Genomic DNA, 15487 nt, shown 5'->3' on the forward strand with positions numbered 1-15487 from the left:
TCAAAAATTGCAAAATTGCAATGTGGAAAATTCCATCTTTCTCATCTCGCAATGGAGACCTGATCCTTAGGGCGTAGTGTGTTTTGGGTTTTAAAAGCCACAGAGATGCTGTGTTTTGAGAAAATGTGTCTTAGATGTTCTGATACTCCTCACACTTGAGGACTCACTACAGATTTTACTAAGGCAGCAGTTGTTCTTTTTCCCCCTCCTGGATCGCCTGGAGCATTCTTTAGGTACCTTCCAAGCTTTGACAATTGTCCAGCTGGAAGTCACTTGAACAAGTGATGAAACGTTTCTCCCACTGAAAATGCTACAACCACAAAGACAGAAACAACTTTCTGAGATTTCCTTCCTGGATAAAAGATGGGATTAAAAAAATAAATTGTTCAAAAATTTGGATTTTGACTGAATAAAGCCAGCACTTTACATTTAATATTGAAATATGTACAGCACATGTTGTACAGAAGTTGAATTATATACATTTTCACAAAATGGTCACTTTCTCATGATGTGTAACCCAACACATCATTTAGTGATTACCACAGATTATGGGTGTATAAAACAGCCATGTAAGCCAACCTTAATGTTCCCCTTTTGGAAGTATAAAACGTTTCTTTCTAATGAAAATTTATTCTTCCTGTGAGCTGCGTTGATTGCAGCGCTGCTTCAGTAAAGCCTCCACCTCTCCTCTCCGTGCCAGGCTGTTGGCTTTGCCTTGGAATCGCCCGTTCTTCCCTGCTCCCTTCCCTTGGAGCAATTCTAACACTCTGGAAAGTAAACACACAGATATAGTGCCAACCTACATTAAGATTTTAACAGTAGAAGCTACATAAATATGAAAACTCTTACTGTGGTCCCATCTCAGTGACTAGTTCACTGGGTCCAGCCAGCAGAAACAAACCAGGTCCCTTTTCCTCTCCAACAGTCAGGAAAACCAGTGTTTCCTATAACCAGAGTAGGGATTGAAAATAAATATACTGACGTGGTAATGCCTAGCAGTAAAGCAGTGAAATTGTGATCTTACCTCAGTGTTTATTTCATTTGCAATGATATTCATAAACTCATTGTCTCCCTCTTTTCTACAAGAAGAACAAGAACACCGTTTTGTTATTGACATACTCACCTTGATGCCAAAACGTCACCAGGTTGTAAAGAATGGATCATTTCTGAGGGTTTTTTTTAAATGGTTAACTGGTTAGTGCAGTGTGCCATGATATCTCTAAGCAGAACCTCTTACTTGTGGAAGGTGAAGAAGTCTTTGTGAGGATCATTCTTAAAGCTCTGAGCAATGAGAACCGCCATATCACGAAGCAGGCCCAGGTTAGTCTGCCAAAGACAGTTTTGTAGTAGTTGAGGAGCCTTATATGCAATATCTTAAGCTGAAGCATATTTACCCTGTAAAAAAAATCTAATTCTACTATTATTAATTTATTATTACCATACCATTTTTTTTTTACCAAATCTGTCAAACAGTAATCTAGAAAGAAACTGTTCTTACTTTCTGTAGCAGCTTAACAGACTTCTGCAACTTGTCGACTGCCTCAACGTGCTCATCTGGTCCCGTTCTGATGATAAATGACCAAAAGGAGTTTTCACTTCAAATTTCTGAATGATTCAAAGTTAAATTTTGACTATTCAGATTTAGAACTTACTTTAGAAGTGACACCAGTGAACGCTCTGTGTTGTAGCTTTTCTCTGCATACTTTAGTACCCTTTTTCCTGCCAGGAAAATTAGGTTGGTTTTGTTTTTCTTTCCTTTCTCAGTTCCCAGCAGCTTTATTACCTTAAATTTGAATACAAAGAAATTAGATACACAACGGTTAATGGCACAAACACTAAATATAATTGTGAAAGTGTCAATGTTGTACCTGTAAGTGACCGAGGTTGGAGACGTGGGTTCCACAGCACATGTTGGCATCTATGCCCTCTATATCAATGATCCGAATGGGTCCTGCGTGGTCCTCTGGCAGCCCTCGACTTCTCACCTGATTTGTACAAATACATATTGTGTAATACACTTAACACAGGGCAACAGGTCTCTTTTACAACCAGTAAGTGCAATATCTGTACCTTCTCCACAGCTGGGTCATCTATAGAGAGAAGCTGAACCATGACAGGAATGTGAGCTCTGATCTTCTCATTTACACATTCTTCCAGTTCCTGAAGCTGGCCAGGTTTCACACAGGGAGTGTCCAGCTCAATGGTGCTTCTTTGACGACCCAGTTCCCTGATAAAAACCCAGAAAATCTGTAATCCTACAAGGCTTAGTGGCTACATGGAAAAGAACATATGCAGTGGTAAAGTACCAGGATGTGGTCTTGTATCCAAACATTGTGTCTGCCAAAGCTGTAATCAAATGCTGACCTAAGAGTCAAGAAGAAAACAATTACTGCTTAGGCAACAGGTAAAACAAAATGCGCGATGGCGTTTTTTCCTGTCTCTGTGGTGATTATTACCCGAGTGCTGCTGCATATGATCAAATCTCCTTTCCCAGTCTACCTTCACTTGAACCTCCTGACCCACCTCCAGAGGTGAGGCCACAAAATGCAGGGCGTCCGGTCCCTGCCTTGTCACTCTCAAAACTGGGACATCTCCAAGGAATCCATGGTCATCTGGCTGCAGGAGGACAACGTAAAGCATGCAAATTTTGCAAGTGACATTGTACAGTCTCGCATTTGCATAAACATTTGCAATGAAGGAACATGTGACGTACACATTTAAATAATGGAGTAAGAACTTGAAAGAAAAAGAAAATGAACATGCTTACCTGGCCACCTCCCTCAGGAAACAAGATGGTATCTTGTAGCTTGATGTGGAATCCTTTAATAGTTTCTTTCTTTCCATTTACTTCTTGTTTTAGTTCCGCCGGGCAGCAGGAGACTACAGAGGTAACAAACTGGAAGGGGACCAGAGAAATAACGATAATAATCGTGTCATATAAAATTTACAACCAGAAACATTACATGCTTCTTAAAGGACTGCAGTTGTTTAAGTGTGTGCAAGATTTCAGTCTCATACAAGACTTTATAAAGGTCTGGCTTTGTAAAGGACAATTTATGTGACAGCAAGTACAAAGACTGAAGACTTAAAAAAGGAGACAGTATCCTAAATTCTCTAAATGCATAGCATTTAAGGTGATTTATTACTTTTAAGCGGCGTTTTAAAGGAGAAAAATGATACGATCTGAAATATAGAGTGTGGAAATTACACAATTACAACCTCTAACAAAGTAAAACTGAATAAATCTAAGGTTATGTAAGATAAAAGTGCGACCTATAAATCAGTTGCCAGCCCTTGCTCTGGTTACAAAAGTAGCTAGCAGGTGCATCAGTTAGCAGGCATGCTAATCACTTCTGCACCGAACTGCTGATAAATTTCCGGGAGGTCTTTTCGGATGCTTTTAAAAGCTTCGCACCTCTTTCATATAGCAGTCTCGCTGACACTGAAAAGCCATTTTGTCCTGTTTTTGAAAGGAAAACTGCGCCAGCCGGTAGCACGAGCACGGGGAGGTGAAGCCTACAGCTGTCAGCTGACGCCTACGGGTACCATAATAGCCCAAACTTAATGACTTCGACTTTCGCTTCATAACTTTTTTAACTTAAGCGAAAAGGATTAATTAAGCCACTATTATTTAATCATCATTTAAGTGCACTTTTTTTTAACAGGAGGAAGAGAAAACCTTAGGATGTGCTCTATAAAATCGAATAAATTGCAACCCGAATTGTAAAATGTAAATAAAACCAGAATGCAATGATTTTTTAAATCTGATACAGCTATAAATGATTCTCAGTAGAACGCAGACAACATACCAAACGTTGAAAGTGATGAAATGAACCGATTTAAGAGGAAATGGGGTAATTTCAAATTAGACAGCATTTCAACAAAAGGCTGGAAACGTTTTTTTTTTTACAACTAGTTATGTTAACCGGCAACAGGTCACTAATATGACTACGTATAAAAAGCGAGGCTGTGTTTTTAGTGCATTACTACGAGTGTAAACTAAATTTGGGCTACTGATTGAGACTTTTAAATTTACTGCAACGTTACTGCCATCTTCTGGAGTTACCGACACAATCATGTTCTATATCCCCCAGTTCATTCAGCTAGTGTTATTACCTCAAGCAACATAATGCAATTTTGTGTTTAATAAAACTTTTATTATCAATCACATGCCGGTGTACAGTAAACAATTACAGAGCAATAAATAATCTCACATAAAATATCATCATACATTTAAAAACAGCATTTTGGACAATAGCACATCCATTTTTAGCATATAATACAGCTTTCAGTAAACAAACTGTTGTCCTCAGTATCCTGAGTTATACATTTACAGCAGGCTTCACCAGAGAGGATAAAGTATCAGTCAGACTGTTGAAAGGGAAAAAAATGGATGAATGGTCAGTCTCCGCAATAAAATGATCAATATAAGTTACAGATTTTCAGTCGGCATTGATTGTAGAATACTTAAATATAGACTATTGCAGAAGCAATTCCCAATTTTACATTGTACACTCCTCACTTATATGGAGAACACTTCACTTACATCACTAAGATCCCCCATATCTGGAGCTTCTCCTTTGTCACTGTTAGCCATCTCTCGGATCATCTGTAAAAGGAAAGCCATTTAAACAAAAAAATAATGGAAGGTATTGCATATTACATGCACTGGGATCAGAAGCAATATTGGAATTTGATTGATCTTATTACTAAGAAGACTGAATTCACTCACATCCACATAACGGTCATATTCCTCCTTTCCCTCATCGTCTTCGTGCTCCCAGTCCCTCCAGTTATCAAAGTCAACTGAAATCCAACTGGCCTGTGGAATGAAGACATAACAGCACCATTTTAGGTATTATTTACTAAAAGTAAAGTTGCAAGAATTACAGAACATCCTACTTAGTTAGTTGTAATATCCTCAGGCACTCTATTAATACTTATATAAAGCTTCTCTTTGCTTATATAATGCATTTTTATGAGACGGAAACAGTGAGCTAAGACTTTTTCAACTTAGGGTTTGTGATTGAAACTGGTAAATGAATAGTGAGGAAGTATCATTGGTAAAAAAAAAAATTCTTCAGCCTCATAAAAACAGTCTTAACATGAGCCATGCTATTTTTATGAACCTGAGTAAATACCAGATGAGAAGAATAGAATACCTTGATACTGATCGGTTTAAGGACACAGACACAAACACGTGTGCTTACCTTAGCTGGATCTTTCTGAAGACGAGGCCAAGCACAATCAGGTTTCATCTTCCTTAGCAAGACATTGATGGTGCGGTCATAGACCCTTTCTCTGGAGTCCTTTCAAGTGATGACAAGTTAAAGGAGCGTTTAACAGCCTGCTTTCTGTACATTGAAGAATACAGAATATAATGCGGATGCTTACGTGGATCTGGACTTTGTCATAGAAGTGCAGCTCGTTGTAGTACACATCATCTGTTTCGTTTTTGCAGCTGTTGCAGAGAGGCAATGGGGTTGTCAAAGAAACCATTTTAGACATTTTCTAAACTGAATCACATGTGACTTCAAGAGAGGGAACGTCTTTAAAAACTCACCACAGAATCAGTTTGTCTGGCTGGATATCAACTTGGACATCTTTAGGTTTCTGAACCATGAAGTTGATGGTGACGTATTTCTTCCTGTCAAACCACAGCGCATGTGCTGGCTTGCTGTTAAAACACCAAGAAACTGCTTATGAATCAAACCTGAAACCTTTTCATAATGAAAGATTTAGGGGAAAAAAACATGCTTTATTGCTCAGTGAGTTTGGCAGCACTTACCTTTCCTCTGGTCTGACAATTTTAGGTTTGTTCATTCTTGTTGTTGTTTTTAAATAAAAGAGAAGTTGCTATACAATTCCTTTTTACCAAGAGAAAGCTAACTCACACGTGTCCAGCTGAGTTAGTAGTGTGCTCTGATGCAGCGGCCAGGCCCTAGAAGCTATATATAGACCATCTGGTATCAGCTGTTAGGAGACTTGCCTGCCACAGCCCCTTCCGTGCCCTTTATAGCCTGACTGTGGAACACTCGGGAAAACAGATGCATTTTCTGGGTTCTCAAAGTGGTTCAGCCACCTTTAATTGATTGTTTAAGAGGATGGAGGTGGGGGCAGAAAGAATCCAACAAGAAAATTACCTAATGGGACCCACTTCAACACTTGGGAGGTTGTTGACCAACATTGCCTGAGGGATGCAATGGAACTTTAATAATTTTGGACAAAATCTTGACACATTGATAATTTTAAAATTGATTTTGCTGAATTTATGAATCATTTACCAACATACACATACATGAATAATCAAGTGAATTTCATTTGACAGCGTTTCATTAAGTTTAAATCTTAGTTATGCAACAAAATTAAATTACTTAAAATCAGTATTTTGGCCATCAATATTGTTTAAAGAGTAGAATTGTAAATGTAAACTTTATATATAGGAAGGTAGATATAATAAAGATAAAATACTTTATTTATTTTCCAAAAGTAAAAAAAAATCCTGTGGTAGACCAGCCAGAACATCCACTACATATATATATATATATATATATATATAAAAGTTTAAATAAAGTAGAATATTTCAATAAAGTATGTGTCAAATACACAATAACTTAATAAAGTAAAAAAAAAAAAAAAGGAAAAATACAGTCAAATGAAATAACAGGGCTCAATAAGTAAACATGTTGATAAAATACAATATATGATAATAACGATATGACCAAATTGAAGTTAACCAAACAAAATATGAATATACAAGAACGTGGCTCTTCTAAGTGAAACAGCTCAGTAAAATCAGTAAATTCGACAAAGCAAAATTTAATAGATACAATTTAAAAGTCTTGAGTCAGCCTTTTTTTTATATTTTGGTAAGGAAATTGGAACTATGTGCAGGAACTGACTGGAGCATGTGTAAACATAGATAGGCCAAAAACAGAGTTGGTAAAAATCCAACAAGTTTAAAAGGCAGCTTGGATAATTTTTACGAGTTTGAAAGTCAATATTTGGTATGGCCATCTTTATTCTCCAACACAGCCTGAACTCTCCTAGTCAAGCTACTGTATCTTGTAACTTCTTAAAGTAACCTTCAGGATGAGTTCTCCGGGGTTTTTAAAGGCTTCTTCTTTGGATAAAGGCTGTTATCCAATACTATTCCTTAAGAATAACTTCTTGACAGCCACCACAGCACTAAAGCAATTTCTGAGGCCAACAGTAAATGGATCCGCTGAAGTAACAGATATATCAGGTCTTGTGTCAGGTCCTTGATGGATTCCCCCCCCTTTTTCTTAAGCACATGATTTTTCAGATACTGTTCATCTGCTGTAAATCTCAATTTTCAGTGATTTAACAAACAAAAAAGCATTCCTCTGAAAATGGTCAGGTACAAGGACTGAACTGAAAATGTCCCAGAGAAAGCCTTGGGATCTATTGAACAAGAGCACTTTTTTCAAAATGGCAAGAAAGATTGGCTCCTTGGGAGTCATATTTTTATTAAAGAAAAAAAAAGACACGATACTACGACAGTGCATTTCAAATTAACCCCCACCCAGCCCACTTCAGATTTTAGACAGGCATTAGTAATACATTTATTTTATCCGGAAGTCGCCCCCTGCTGGTCTACTGGTTACCGGAAATTCATTTCTTCGCTCTGTCTGAGCGAGGAATGCAGCTCGAGCTACTAAACGCTGTGTACATATAAACTAATAAAGTAAAAAATCTATAAATCATTAAACAGTTTATTTTTTAAACGTAACGTTTACATTTGCTGCTTTAGACCATCGTGAAGTAGTAGCCATCAAGAAGAACATGCCTCGTAGAAGACAGGTAAGAGTGCATGTAGGTCGCACAAGAGGGTAACGTTAGCTAAGTTAGCGCTAATGGTTAACCAGGAGGTTCCACCATATTCCATTCAATATTCTGACAGTGTAACGCGCTAAAACACGGTGTTAGCATCAGCTGATAAATCTGCACAGAATAATTTAAACATACTGACTTTAACTGCATTGCCACATTCAGCTTGTGTCGGTATTGTTCGAGCTCATTAAACACCCAGTGTACAGTTAAAAGCAGCTAAAAGAAGCTAAAACTTTTACTTCACGTTTGGTGAAATGTAACGGCGCTTTGCGGTTCATGTATATGTAGGCTTTGCCCTAAGACTAAAACAAGATCAGTCCTGCTTAAATTGCTGTTTGTGAATACAGTGTTGTGCCACATTGGCTGGGAAAAAAACAAATACTAAAAACCAAGAGCAGAGCTAACCGTTAACGCTAAGCTAACAACAATAACAGTTGACGTGCTAAGCAGACTGGTTACTTTGTCGTGGTAATTACTACACGTGTGACAGTATTTGGCCAGTTTTTAACACTAGTTTGGCGGAATATATTGCTTTGGTATTAGTAAGGGGTAGATGGTGTTAAGACCTGTTTATGCTGATAATAATAATTAAACAGCTAATGGAGAGCTATCATTTGATTGTAGCCAGTCAGAAATCGAAAAGAAAAATGTCCACAAACAGCACTTCTACAGTGTTACCTCAGCTACGCTTTTAATTTGGTGGATTTATGACTCAACAATGAATAGATATACTGTGAATGCTGAATTAACTGCTCTGTAAAACTGTAGTTGCTATCGCCAGAACAACTCTGTCTTTTTGGCTTGTGGACACCATCAGTGTTATCCATGCTTGTTTTTTTCCGCACCTCTATTTGACATTATTTAGTAAAAGGTGCCTTTCATTTACCGTTTGTTCCCCTGACAGAGACACATGGCTGGGAGTGGTTCAGATGGAACTGAAGACTCTGACTCCTCTGCTGAAAGAGAACAGACCAATAGCTCAGAAAGTGAAGGGACTGTGCCCAAGAGACAGCGCCTCACCAGAGCCTCTACTCGCCTTAGCCAAAGCTCTCAGGGTTGGCAACATAGCCTATACATATGCACACACACACACATATGTATATATATACTTTTACAGTGATTTGAAGATTACTTTTATTTTATTTTCCCTTAGATACTCAGGAATTAAAGCGAGCTGTGGATCACGATGAATCTCCACCACTGACGCCCACTGGAAATGCACCCTCCTCTGAATCAGAGTTGGACATCTCCAGTCCCAATGCCTCACATGATGAGAGCCAGGCCAAGGACCAAGCCAACAGAGATTCGGATAAAGATCTCTCCCACCGACCTAAACGCCGCCGCTGTCACGAAACCTATAATTTCAACATGAAATGTCCAACCCCGGGGTGCAATTCCCTTGGTAAAATATATTACTTTTTTTGCCAAACGTCAAAAGTGTTATTAAAAATTTGAACATGGGAAATATGGCATATCAGCAAACATCATGCTTATTTTTCTCTTTTTTCTTAGGTCACCTCACAGGAAAGCATGAACGTCATTTTGCTGTGTCAGGCTGTCCTCTTTACCACAATCTTTCTGCTGATGAATGCAAGGTGATTATTATAAATCATGTTCAGAATACTTTACAATATTATGTGAATTTACTTTATCTATACAGTTATTAACCTGAAACACTGGCAGTGGCTGGACTGTACAACTTTCTTTGGGACATAACTGATACTCCAAAGGTTGAGTGTAGTAAATGACAATTTCAGCTGTAGTACAAGTACACAATGTCTTTTGCTATCAGTAAAAACAGCCACAAGTAACAAACTGCATCACTTAAACAGGGATGTTCCCAGCAAATGTTATTAATGTTGTAGGTTGAAGTGGCTGGTATGAGTATTTGGCTGCCTGAGCCGTATCAGAGAGAAATGAGAGACCAAGAAGAGATATAATCCATGCTTTATTTATTTATCTATTTATTTATTTGTCAGGTAAAAGCCATTAGCCGTGAGAAACAAGAGGAGGAGGTAAAGGCACAGGAGGACAGCAACTCGCGCCATGCAACTCGTCACCAGGTAGGTCTGCTTTAGAAATGAGAGCATGACATTGAATTTTACACTTTGCTTAATTATCTGTTTATTATTTTAACTACTGTCAGTAATTTCTCATACCAGGAAAGTGAATTGGTTATTTATCCTTATTTGTAGACACCAACACCGAAACAGATTCGATACAAGGAGCAAGTGGCTGAGATAAGGAAGGGTCGAAACTCTGGCCTGCAGAAGGAGCAGAAAGAAAAGCATGTGGTACATCACCAGTACTTTTGTTTTGCTATTTCTAAGCTTATTCCACCTCATAGCTGGCGTGTTACTTCATTTCCTGCTTGCCTTTTCTCGTGGCCCACAGGAGCATCGGCAAACACACGGCAACACCAGAGAGCCTCTGCTGGAGAACATCACCAGTGAATATGACCTGGAGCTGTTCAGGAAAGCACAGGCCCGAGCATCTGAAGACCTGGTAATGATGGGGTTTCACATCTCCATAAGTACTTTCTTTTTAGCATTTTAGAATAAGATAAAAGGAAATGAAGCTAGAACTGGTGCCTTTCATTGTTCCAGGTACATTATTTTTCTTTAAAAACTGAGTTGTCACTATTTTGTTTTGTTTATTTATTTTTTAAACTGTCAGTATGTTAGCATTCTAGTTTTTTGATTGATAACCTCATCACACACATTGGACATTAATGTTTCCCATCTTTATGCCTGCAGGAGAAGCTGCGCATCCAGGGTCAGATCACAGAGGGCAGTAACATGATCAAGACTATCTTGTTTGGTCGCTACGAGCTGGACACCTGGTACCACTCGCCCTATCCTGAGGAGTATGCGCGTCTGGGTCGTCTGTACGTCTGTGAATTCTGCCTCAAATACATGAAGAGCCAGACCATCCTCAGGCGACACATGGTGAGAGAGACTAATCCCAAGTCATTGGAGTCGTGCTACACTTAGAAATGATTTTTATAAAAACATTCTAAACATTCATTTTTTAAAGTTCAGTTTTGGCAAACAGCCGTTGCTCTTATTACATTATATATTTTTACTGCACGGTGGCCTTTAAATAAGAATAATTTATCTTTATGAACTCACTGGTTTGGAAGTACTGTAGATTATTTGTCTTTTCAGGCCAAATGTGTGTGGAAGCATCCTCCAGGAGATGAGGTGTACAGAAAGGGGTCTATATCTGTGTTTGAAGTCGATGGCAAAAAGAATAAGGTAAGAGTCTTACTTAGTGAACACTGGCATTTCTTTTCTTTTTAAATTGTAATCAAATATATAAGCCACTTTTAAAGTAATCAAGGGCCATATCATCCCCAGATCTACTGTCAGAACTTGTGTTTACTTGCCAAGCTTTTTCTGGACCACAAAACACTTTACTATGACGTGGAGCCTTTTCTCTTCTATGTCATGACTGAAGCTGACAACACTGGCTGCCATTTAGTAGGCTATTTTTCAAAGGTAAAGAAGAACAAGGTTATTGTTTTTACCCACACAATGATTGAATTTATGTTCCAGAACAGAAATGTCTAAAAAGTGTTTTTTCCTTCTATTTATTTCTTTAAGGAGAAAAATTCCTTCCTGAACTACAATGTATCCTGTATCCTGACAATGCCACAGTACATGAGACAAGGCTTTGGAAAGATGCTCATTGACTTTAGTATGTATATATGTTAATTTATTCTATTCTCAATGTAATCATTAAATTGCATTTTAGTCTTTTTGCATAATGAAATACAGATAATTCTCTCTTCCTTCTGAAAGCGTTCATTCTGACTGTCCTGTGCTTTATTTAGGTTATCTGTTGTCAAAAGTTGAGGAGAAGGTGGGCTCGCCAGAGAGACCTCTCTCTGATCTGGGCCTCATCAGTTACAGGAGTTACTGGAAGGAGGTATTACTCAGATACATGTACAACTTTCAAGGCAAGGAGATCTCCATCAAAGGTAAGTGAAAGCACAAACCCTATAATTTGGCAGCTTAAATTATATGTTTACAAAAAAAGCTGAAAGTGGCTCTGTACTTTGTTACCAGTTACCAATTACCAGTTTAAAATAATCTTAATTTTAGCTTATATTGGCCTTGGTGAAGTCCCAAAGTCCATCTTCTGACTAGTAACAAGCCAGTTTAGCTTCTTTCCCTCTTAGCTCACCTCTTAAGCTATGTTTTTTTCTGTTTGGCTGTCCCTTGCAAGTAAAAGATTTGCGCAGCAGCAGCTGGGTGGGAGTGCTGCGCTCAAAGTCTGAGCTGTGTGCCTCAGATAACCATATTAAAGAAAATCCCTCTCATTGACAGTCAAGAGCAGGAAAAAATGCCTAAACCAGAGTGTTTAGAGAAGTCTGAAGCTTGAGCTTTAGGCCCTTAAAGATTACTTGTACATACACTGATCTCAGAATATGTATATCGATGATAGATAAAAGGAAGAGCATAATGAATCCGCACAAGAAGATTCATGCATTTAATAAACAAGACAAATGCATACAATTAATATTTGTTTTAATATTTGCGTGCTGCACAGAGATCAGTCAGGAAACTGCTGTCAACCCGGTGGACATTGTGAGCACCCTGCAGTCTCTTCAGATGCTGAAGTATTGGAAGGGAAAGCACTTAGTACTGAAGCGTCAGGTAAGCTGGCTCCTCTCCATTTTATTTATGCTTGTATTTATTTATTGAAATAATTGCTTTTGTATCAAATTATTTGGGTTACTGAGATCATTTACTTGTCTATTTCTAATATTTTGATTAATTTTGGAAGTAAAATTTTACGTTAATGCTGTAAAACACGTTTTATACCAGGCCCTTCTTTCTATTTCTATCTTACTGGAAAAATTAGATGTGATAACCTAGCTCGTTACCCTGTTTCTCATCCCAGGACCTGATTGATGAGTGGAAAGCAAAGGAGATCAAGCGAGGCAATAGCAACAAAACCATCGACCCAAGCTCGCTAAAATGGACCCCTCCCAAAGGGACATAAACACTGAGAAGCTCAGGCTACTGAAAACACTCGCCTCTAGCCTCACCAGCCACAAGTAGCCTAGACCTATGAACTGTCAATAAAGATCAGTGTTTTTTTTCTTTCATCCCTTTGACCCTGTTTATTTCTTCTTGTCTGTAATGTGAATTTTTTAAACACCTTTTTATATTTTACTGTCATTTCTAGCCAAACCAGCATACGTTCCAAGTCAAATGCTTTTTGTCAGCATTGTGAAAAATGAGTGTCGAGGATTTGCTTTAAAACTGCCTTTGTGTGCTGAATGTTAAATGATGAACGGTCCAATGTGATGGATAACATTAATGTTAGAATAGCTACATTTGAGTGCATTTAGAGGTTATTTTTATTTACTATGAGAAATGTGCTTTTTGACAATGGTGGTTATTCTTTTTGAGCGTTAATACAGTAACTGTTAGCATGAATCGAAACATGAAATTGAGCAGGGTGTACTTTTAATGAGTATGATTTATGGCAACACGCCTTTGGTTGGTATAAAATTGTATAGATCTTCGTCATAATGTCTTTTTTTTTTTTTTTTTTCTAATTCCATCAATACAGGATTCTGATCCATTCCTTTGCTGAACCTGCCAATGATGAGGGGAAAGAGGAGATTTTTAATTTGCTGAGGATATAAAATACAAATGTAACACCACTATATGAATGCACATAGAAACAAAACAGCCTCAGGTTTTTATACTGGTACAATCGTACCTTGCTTGTATGGGTTCTCTGAATCATGGATCGCAGTGGTCTTTGCAGAACGATTTACTTTGGGTAGAGATTCTGTAATAAACAGGAAACGTTTGACTAGGATGGTTTTCGGCTTGTACTTTGAATCATAGCTGTGTAATGTGTATTAGCACTTTGATATTTTTAATATCAATAAAGCTGCCTTGATATTTTGAAATATCTACAATTTACATGCGGTCTATTGATGATTTTATGCTTACCACCACTGGAGATGCTTCTTCCCATCAGGCCCACAAACATTTCTCCTTTATTTCCTATAAGAATAAGAAATATGCAATGATGCTGTGATTAAATATTAGATTCCAATTTCTGGAACTACTAGTTTTCAAAACCGTTAGTATGATAAGAGTTCTGCTTCAATAAGATCAAGCCACTCACGTCTTTTTACTTGATAGGGTTTTTTTGCATCTGTGAAAAGATAAATTTATTGTCATGCAACAGGCTTTAATACTTATTATGAGACATAAAAATGGTGATAAGCACAAAAATGAGACATTATGTTATGCATGGATATGTTTCAAGGTTACCTGAGCGTTTCCCCATGAGTCCGTAGAATCGAAGGGCTTTGGATCTTTTTATTACACTGGACATTGGACTGGTCAGGCTTGTCTGCAGTGATTCATCCTGCAAGAAACATTTCACTATTTTATTTAAAGTAAACCAGTTTTTATATTTAAAAAGTATATCTACAAGAGTCTACAAGCAAACGCATTGTTAATGCAATGGTCGTCTAACATTTTGAGTTTTCTTTCTGTATCTTCTTTCAAATTAGTAAAAAAAAAAAGAAATACAGATTTATTTGCAAAAATGTTAAAAATACTTATGCACCATTATAATATGTGTTACTTACAGAACTTTGCCTCTTGTAAAAAACAAAAACAAATGCAGAATTTTAAAACACACAGCTTTCAGACTTCTTTGAAAGTATATTTTTTTCTTGTATATAAGCAAGAAATCTCAACAATCATCTAAGATTTTCTCCTCTTCACCTAAGCTTGAACAGAATAAGTGAATGAACTCAATGCTTTGATATTTAAATTTGTCCATTGCTCAACCCATTATAAAAACAATAGTGCTTCTCACCTTCCACTCTTTCAGAAGTCCTCTCTGCTCTTCTGCACTGCACGAGAATCTCTGATAGGTTTGCACCAAAGCACAAAAAGTCACAATAACCAGCTGGATCTTCCAGTTATCCATTGCTATCTCAAAGAGAAAAGCTCTGCTTCTACTTCTTTTTAATCAAATATATTTTTTATCCCAGCAAAAGCTAATAATACATTACAGATGATGTTGGCAGGATGGGTTTTCGTATTATTCAGTCTGTGCGAACTGCATCCATGGCGCCTTTATACCTCTAAACCCCTGCTAATAGACCCCTCCCCTCTAAACAGGACTATTCACTTGCCACCATTCAATTTATTACAACTCCCTAATTTATTGTATTGGAGTATTTGTAAAAGATCAAGCTTTTAAATTCTTTCCCTCATATTTTGTAGTCATTAAATGGGAGAAAATGTGATTGAATTAACAATTAAACTTTTTTTTTTTTTTGAAATAGTTGGACCTATAAGACGTCATCTAAAAACTTACAGGCAGGGGTCAATTCTAAGAAAAAAACCCCACCTCTTCAATATCAAATATTTACATTTGAGAAGGTCGCCTTTCATTTCCATCTTTATTAGACGTCTAGATTGTGGTTGGTCTAAAAATATTCTCCTCTTGCTCATTTGTGACCTTGTGATGTTCACATGCTTCTTTGATATTACAGAGGAAGAGGGCAGGTGTGTCGGGTCTTTGAGTGATGCTTTGTAAATATACCCGTCTACTTTGAAGGTTTTATTGGGTTGCCAGTTGA

General features: G+C 37.6%; 4 protein-coding genes across 4 annotated transcripts; 1 reads left to right on the plus strand and 3 right to left on the minus strand.

The window, feature by feature from the left end:
* Positions 1-461: 461 nt before the first annotated feature.
* On the minus strand, positions 462-3521 carry aarsd1 (alanyl-tRNA synthetase domain containing 1). The gene is made up of 12 exons (XM_085360540.1): positions 3416-3521; positions 2768-2896; positions 2457-2616; positions 2307-2364; positions 2071-2227; positions 1869-1985; positions 1653-1783; positions 1499-1565; positions 1238-1326; positions 1025-1079; positions 850-944; positions 462-767 (listed from the first exon to the last, which is right to left on the minus strand). The coding sequence occupies exons 1-12, from the start codon at positions 3452-3454 to the stop codon at positions 629-631; spliced, it is 1236 nt and encodes a 411-aa protein (XP_085216666.1). The 5' UTR covers positions 3455-3521; the 3' UTR covers positions 462-628.
* A 655-nt stretch (positions 3522-4176) lies between these two features.
* Positions 4177-5967, minus strand: ptges3l (prostaglandin E synthase 3 like). Its single transcript, XM_085360541.1, has 7 exons — positions 5789-5967; positions 5564-5677; positions 5395-5461; positions 5211-5309; positions 4733-4822; positions 4547-4609; positions 4177-4371 (listed from the first exon to the last, which is right to left on the minus strand). Exons 1-7 carry the CDS (start codon positions 5821-5823, stop codon positions 4363-4365), a joined length of 477 nt encoding a protein of 158 aa, XP_085216667.1. The 5' UTR covers positions 5824-5967; the 3' UTR covers positions 4177-4362.
* A 1693-nt stretch (positions 5968-7660) lies between these two features.
* On the plus strand, positions 7661-13158 carry kat7b (K(lysine) acetyltransferase 7b). Its single transcript, XM_085360542.1, has 14 exons — positions 7661-7824; positions 8759-8909; positions 9008-9256; positions 9367-9449; positions 9834-9917; positions 10050-10148; positions 10249-10359; positions 10611-10802; positions 11022-11111; positions 11214-11354; positions 11460-11553; positions 11690-11836; positions 12409-12515; positions 12763-13158. Exons 1-14 carry the CDS (start codon positions 7807-7809, stop codon positions 12862-12864), a joined length of 1668 nt encoding a protein of 555 aa, XP_085216668.1. The 5' UTR covers positions 7661-7806; the 3' UTR covers positions 12865-13158.
* A 273-nt stretch (positions 13159-13431) lies between these two features.
* On the minus strand, positions 13432-14829 carry LOC146626427 (uncharacterized). The gene is made up of 6 exons (XM_085360543.1): positions 14716-14829; positions 14160-14256; positions 14011-14040; positions 13833-13886; positions 13594-13665; positions 13432-13466 (listed from the first exon to the last, which is right to left on the minus strand). Exons 1-6 carry the CDS (start codon positions 14827-14829, stop codon positions 13432-13434), a joined length of 402 nt encoding a protein of 133 aa, XP_085216669.1.
* Between the last annotated feature and the right edge of the window lie 658 nt (positions 14830-15487).

Source organism: Diplotaxodon limnothrissa, linkage group LG8 (assembly GCF_057381915.1).
Source record: "Diplotaxodon limnothrissa isolate DT_005_m linkage group LG8, D_limnothrissa_male_GT1.1, whole genome shotgun sequence".
In the NCBI taxonomy this organism is placed as follows: domain Eukaryota; kingdom Metazoa; phylum Chordata; class Actinopteri; order Cichliformes; family Cichlidae; genus Diplotaxodon; species Diplotaxodon limnothrissa.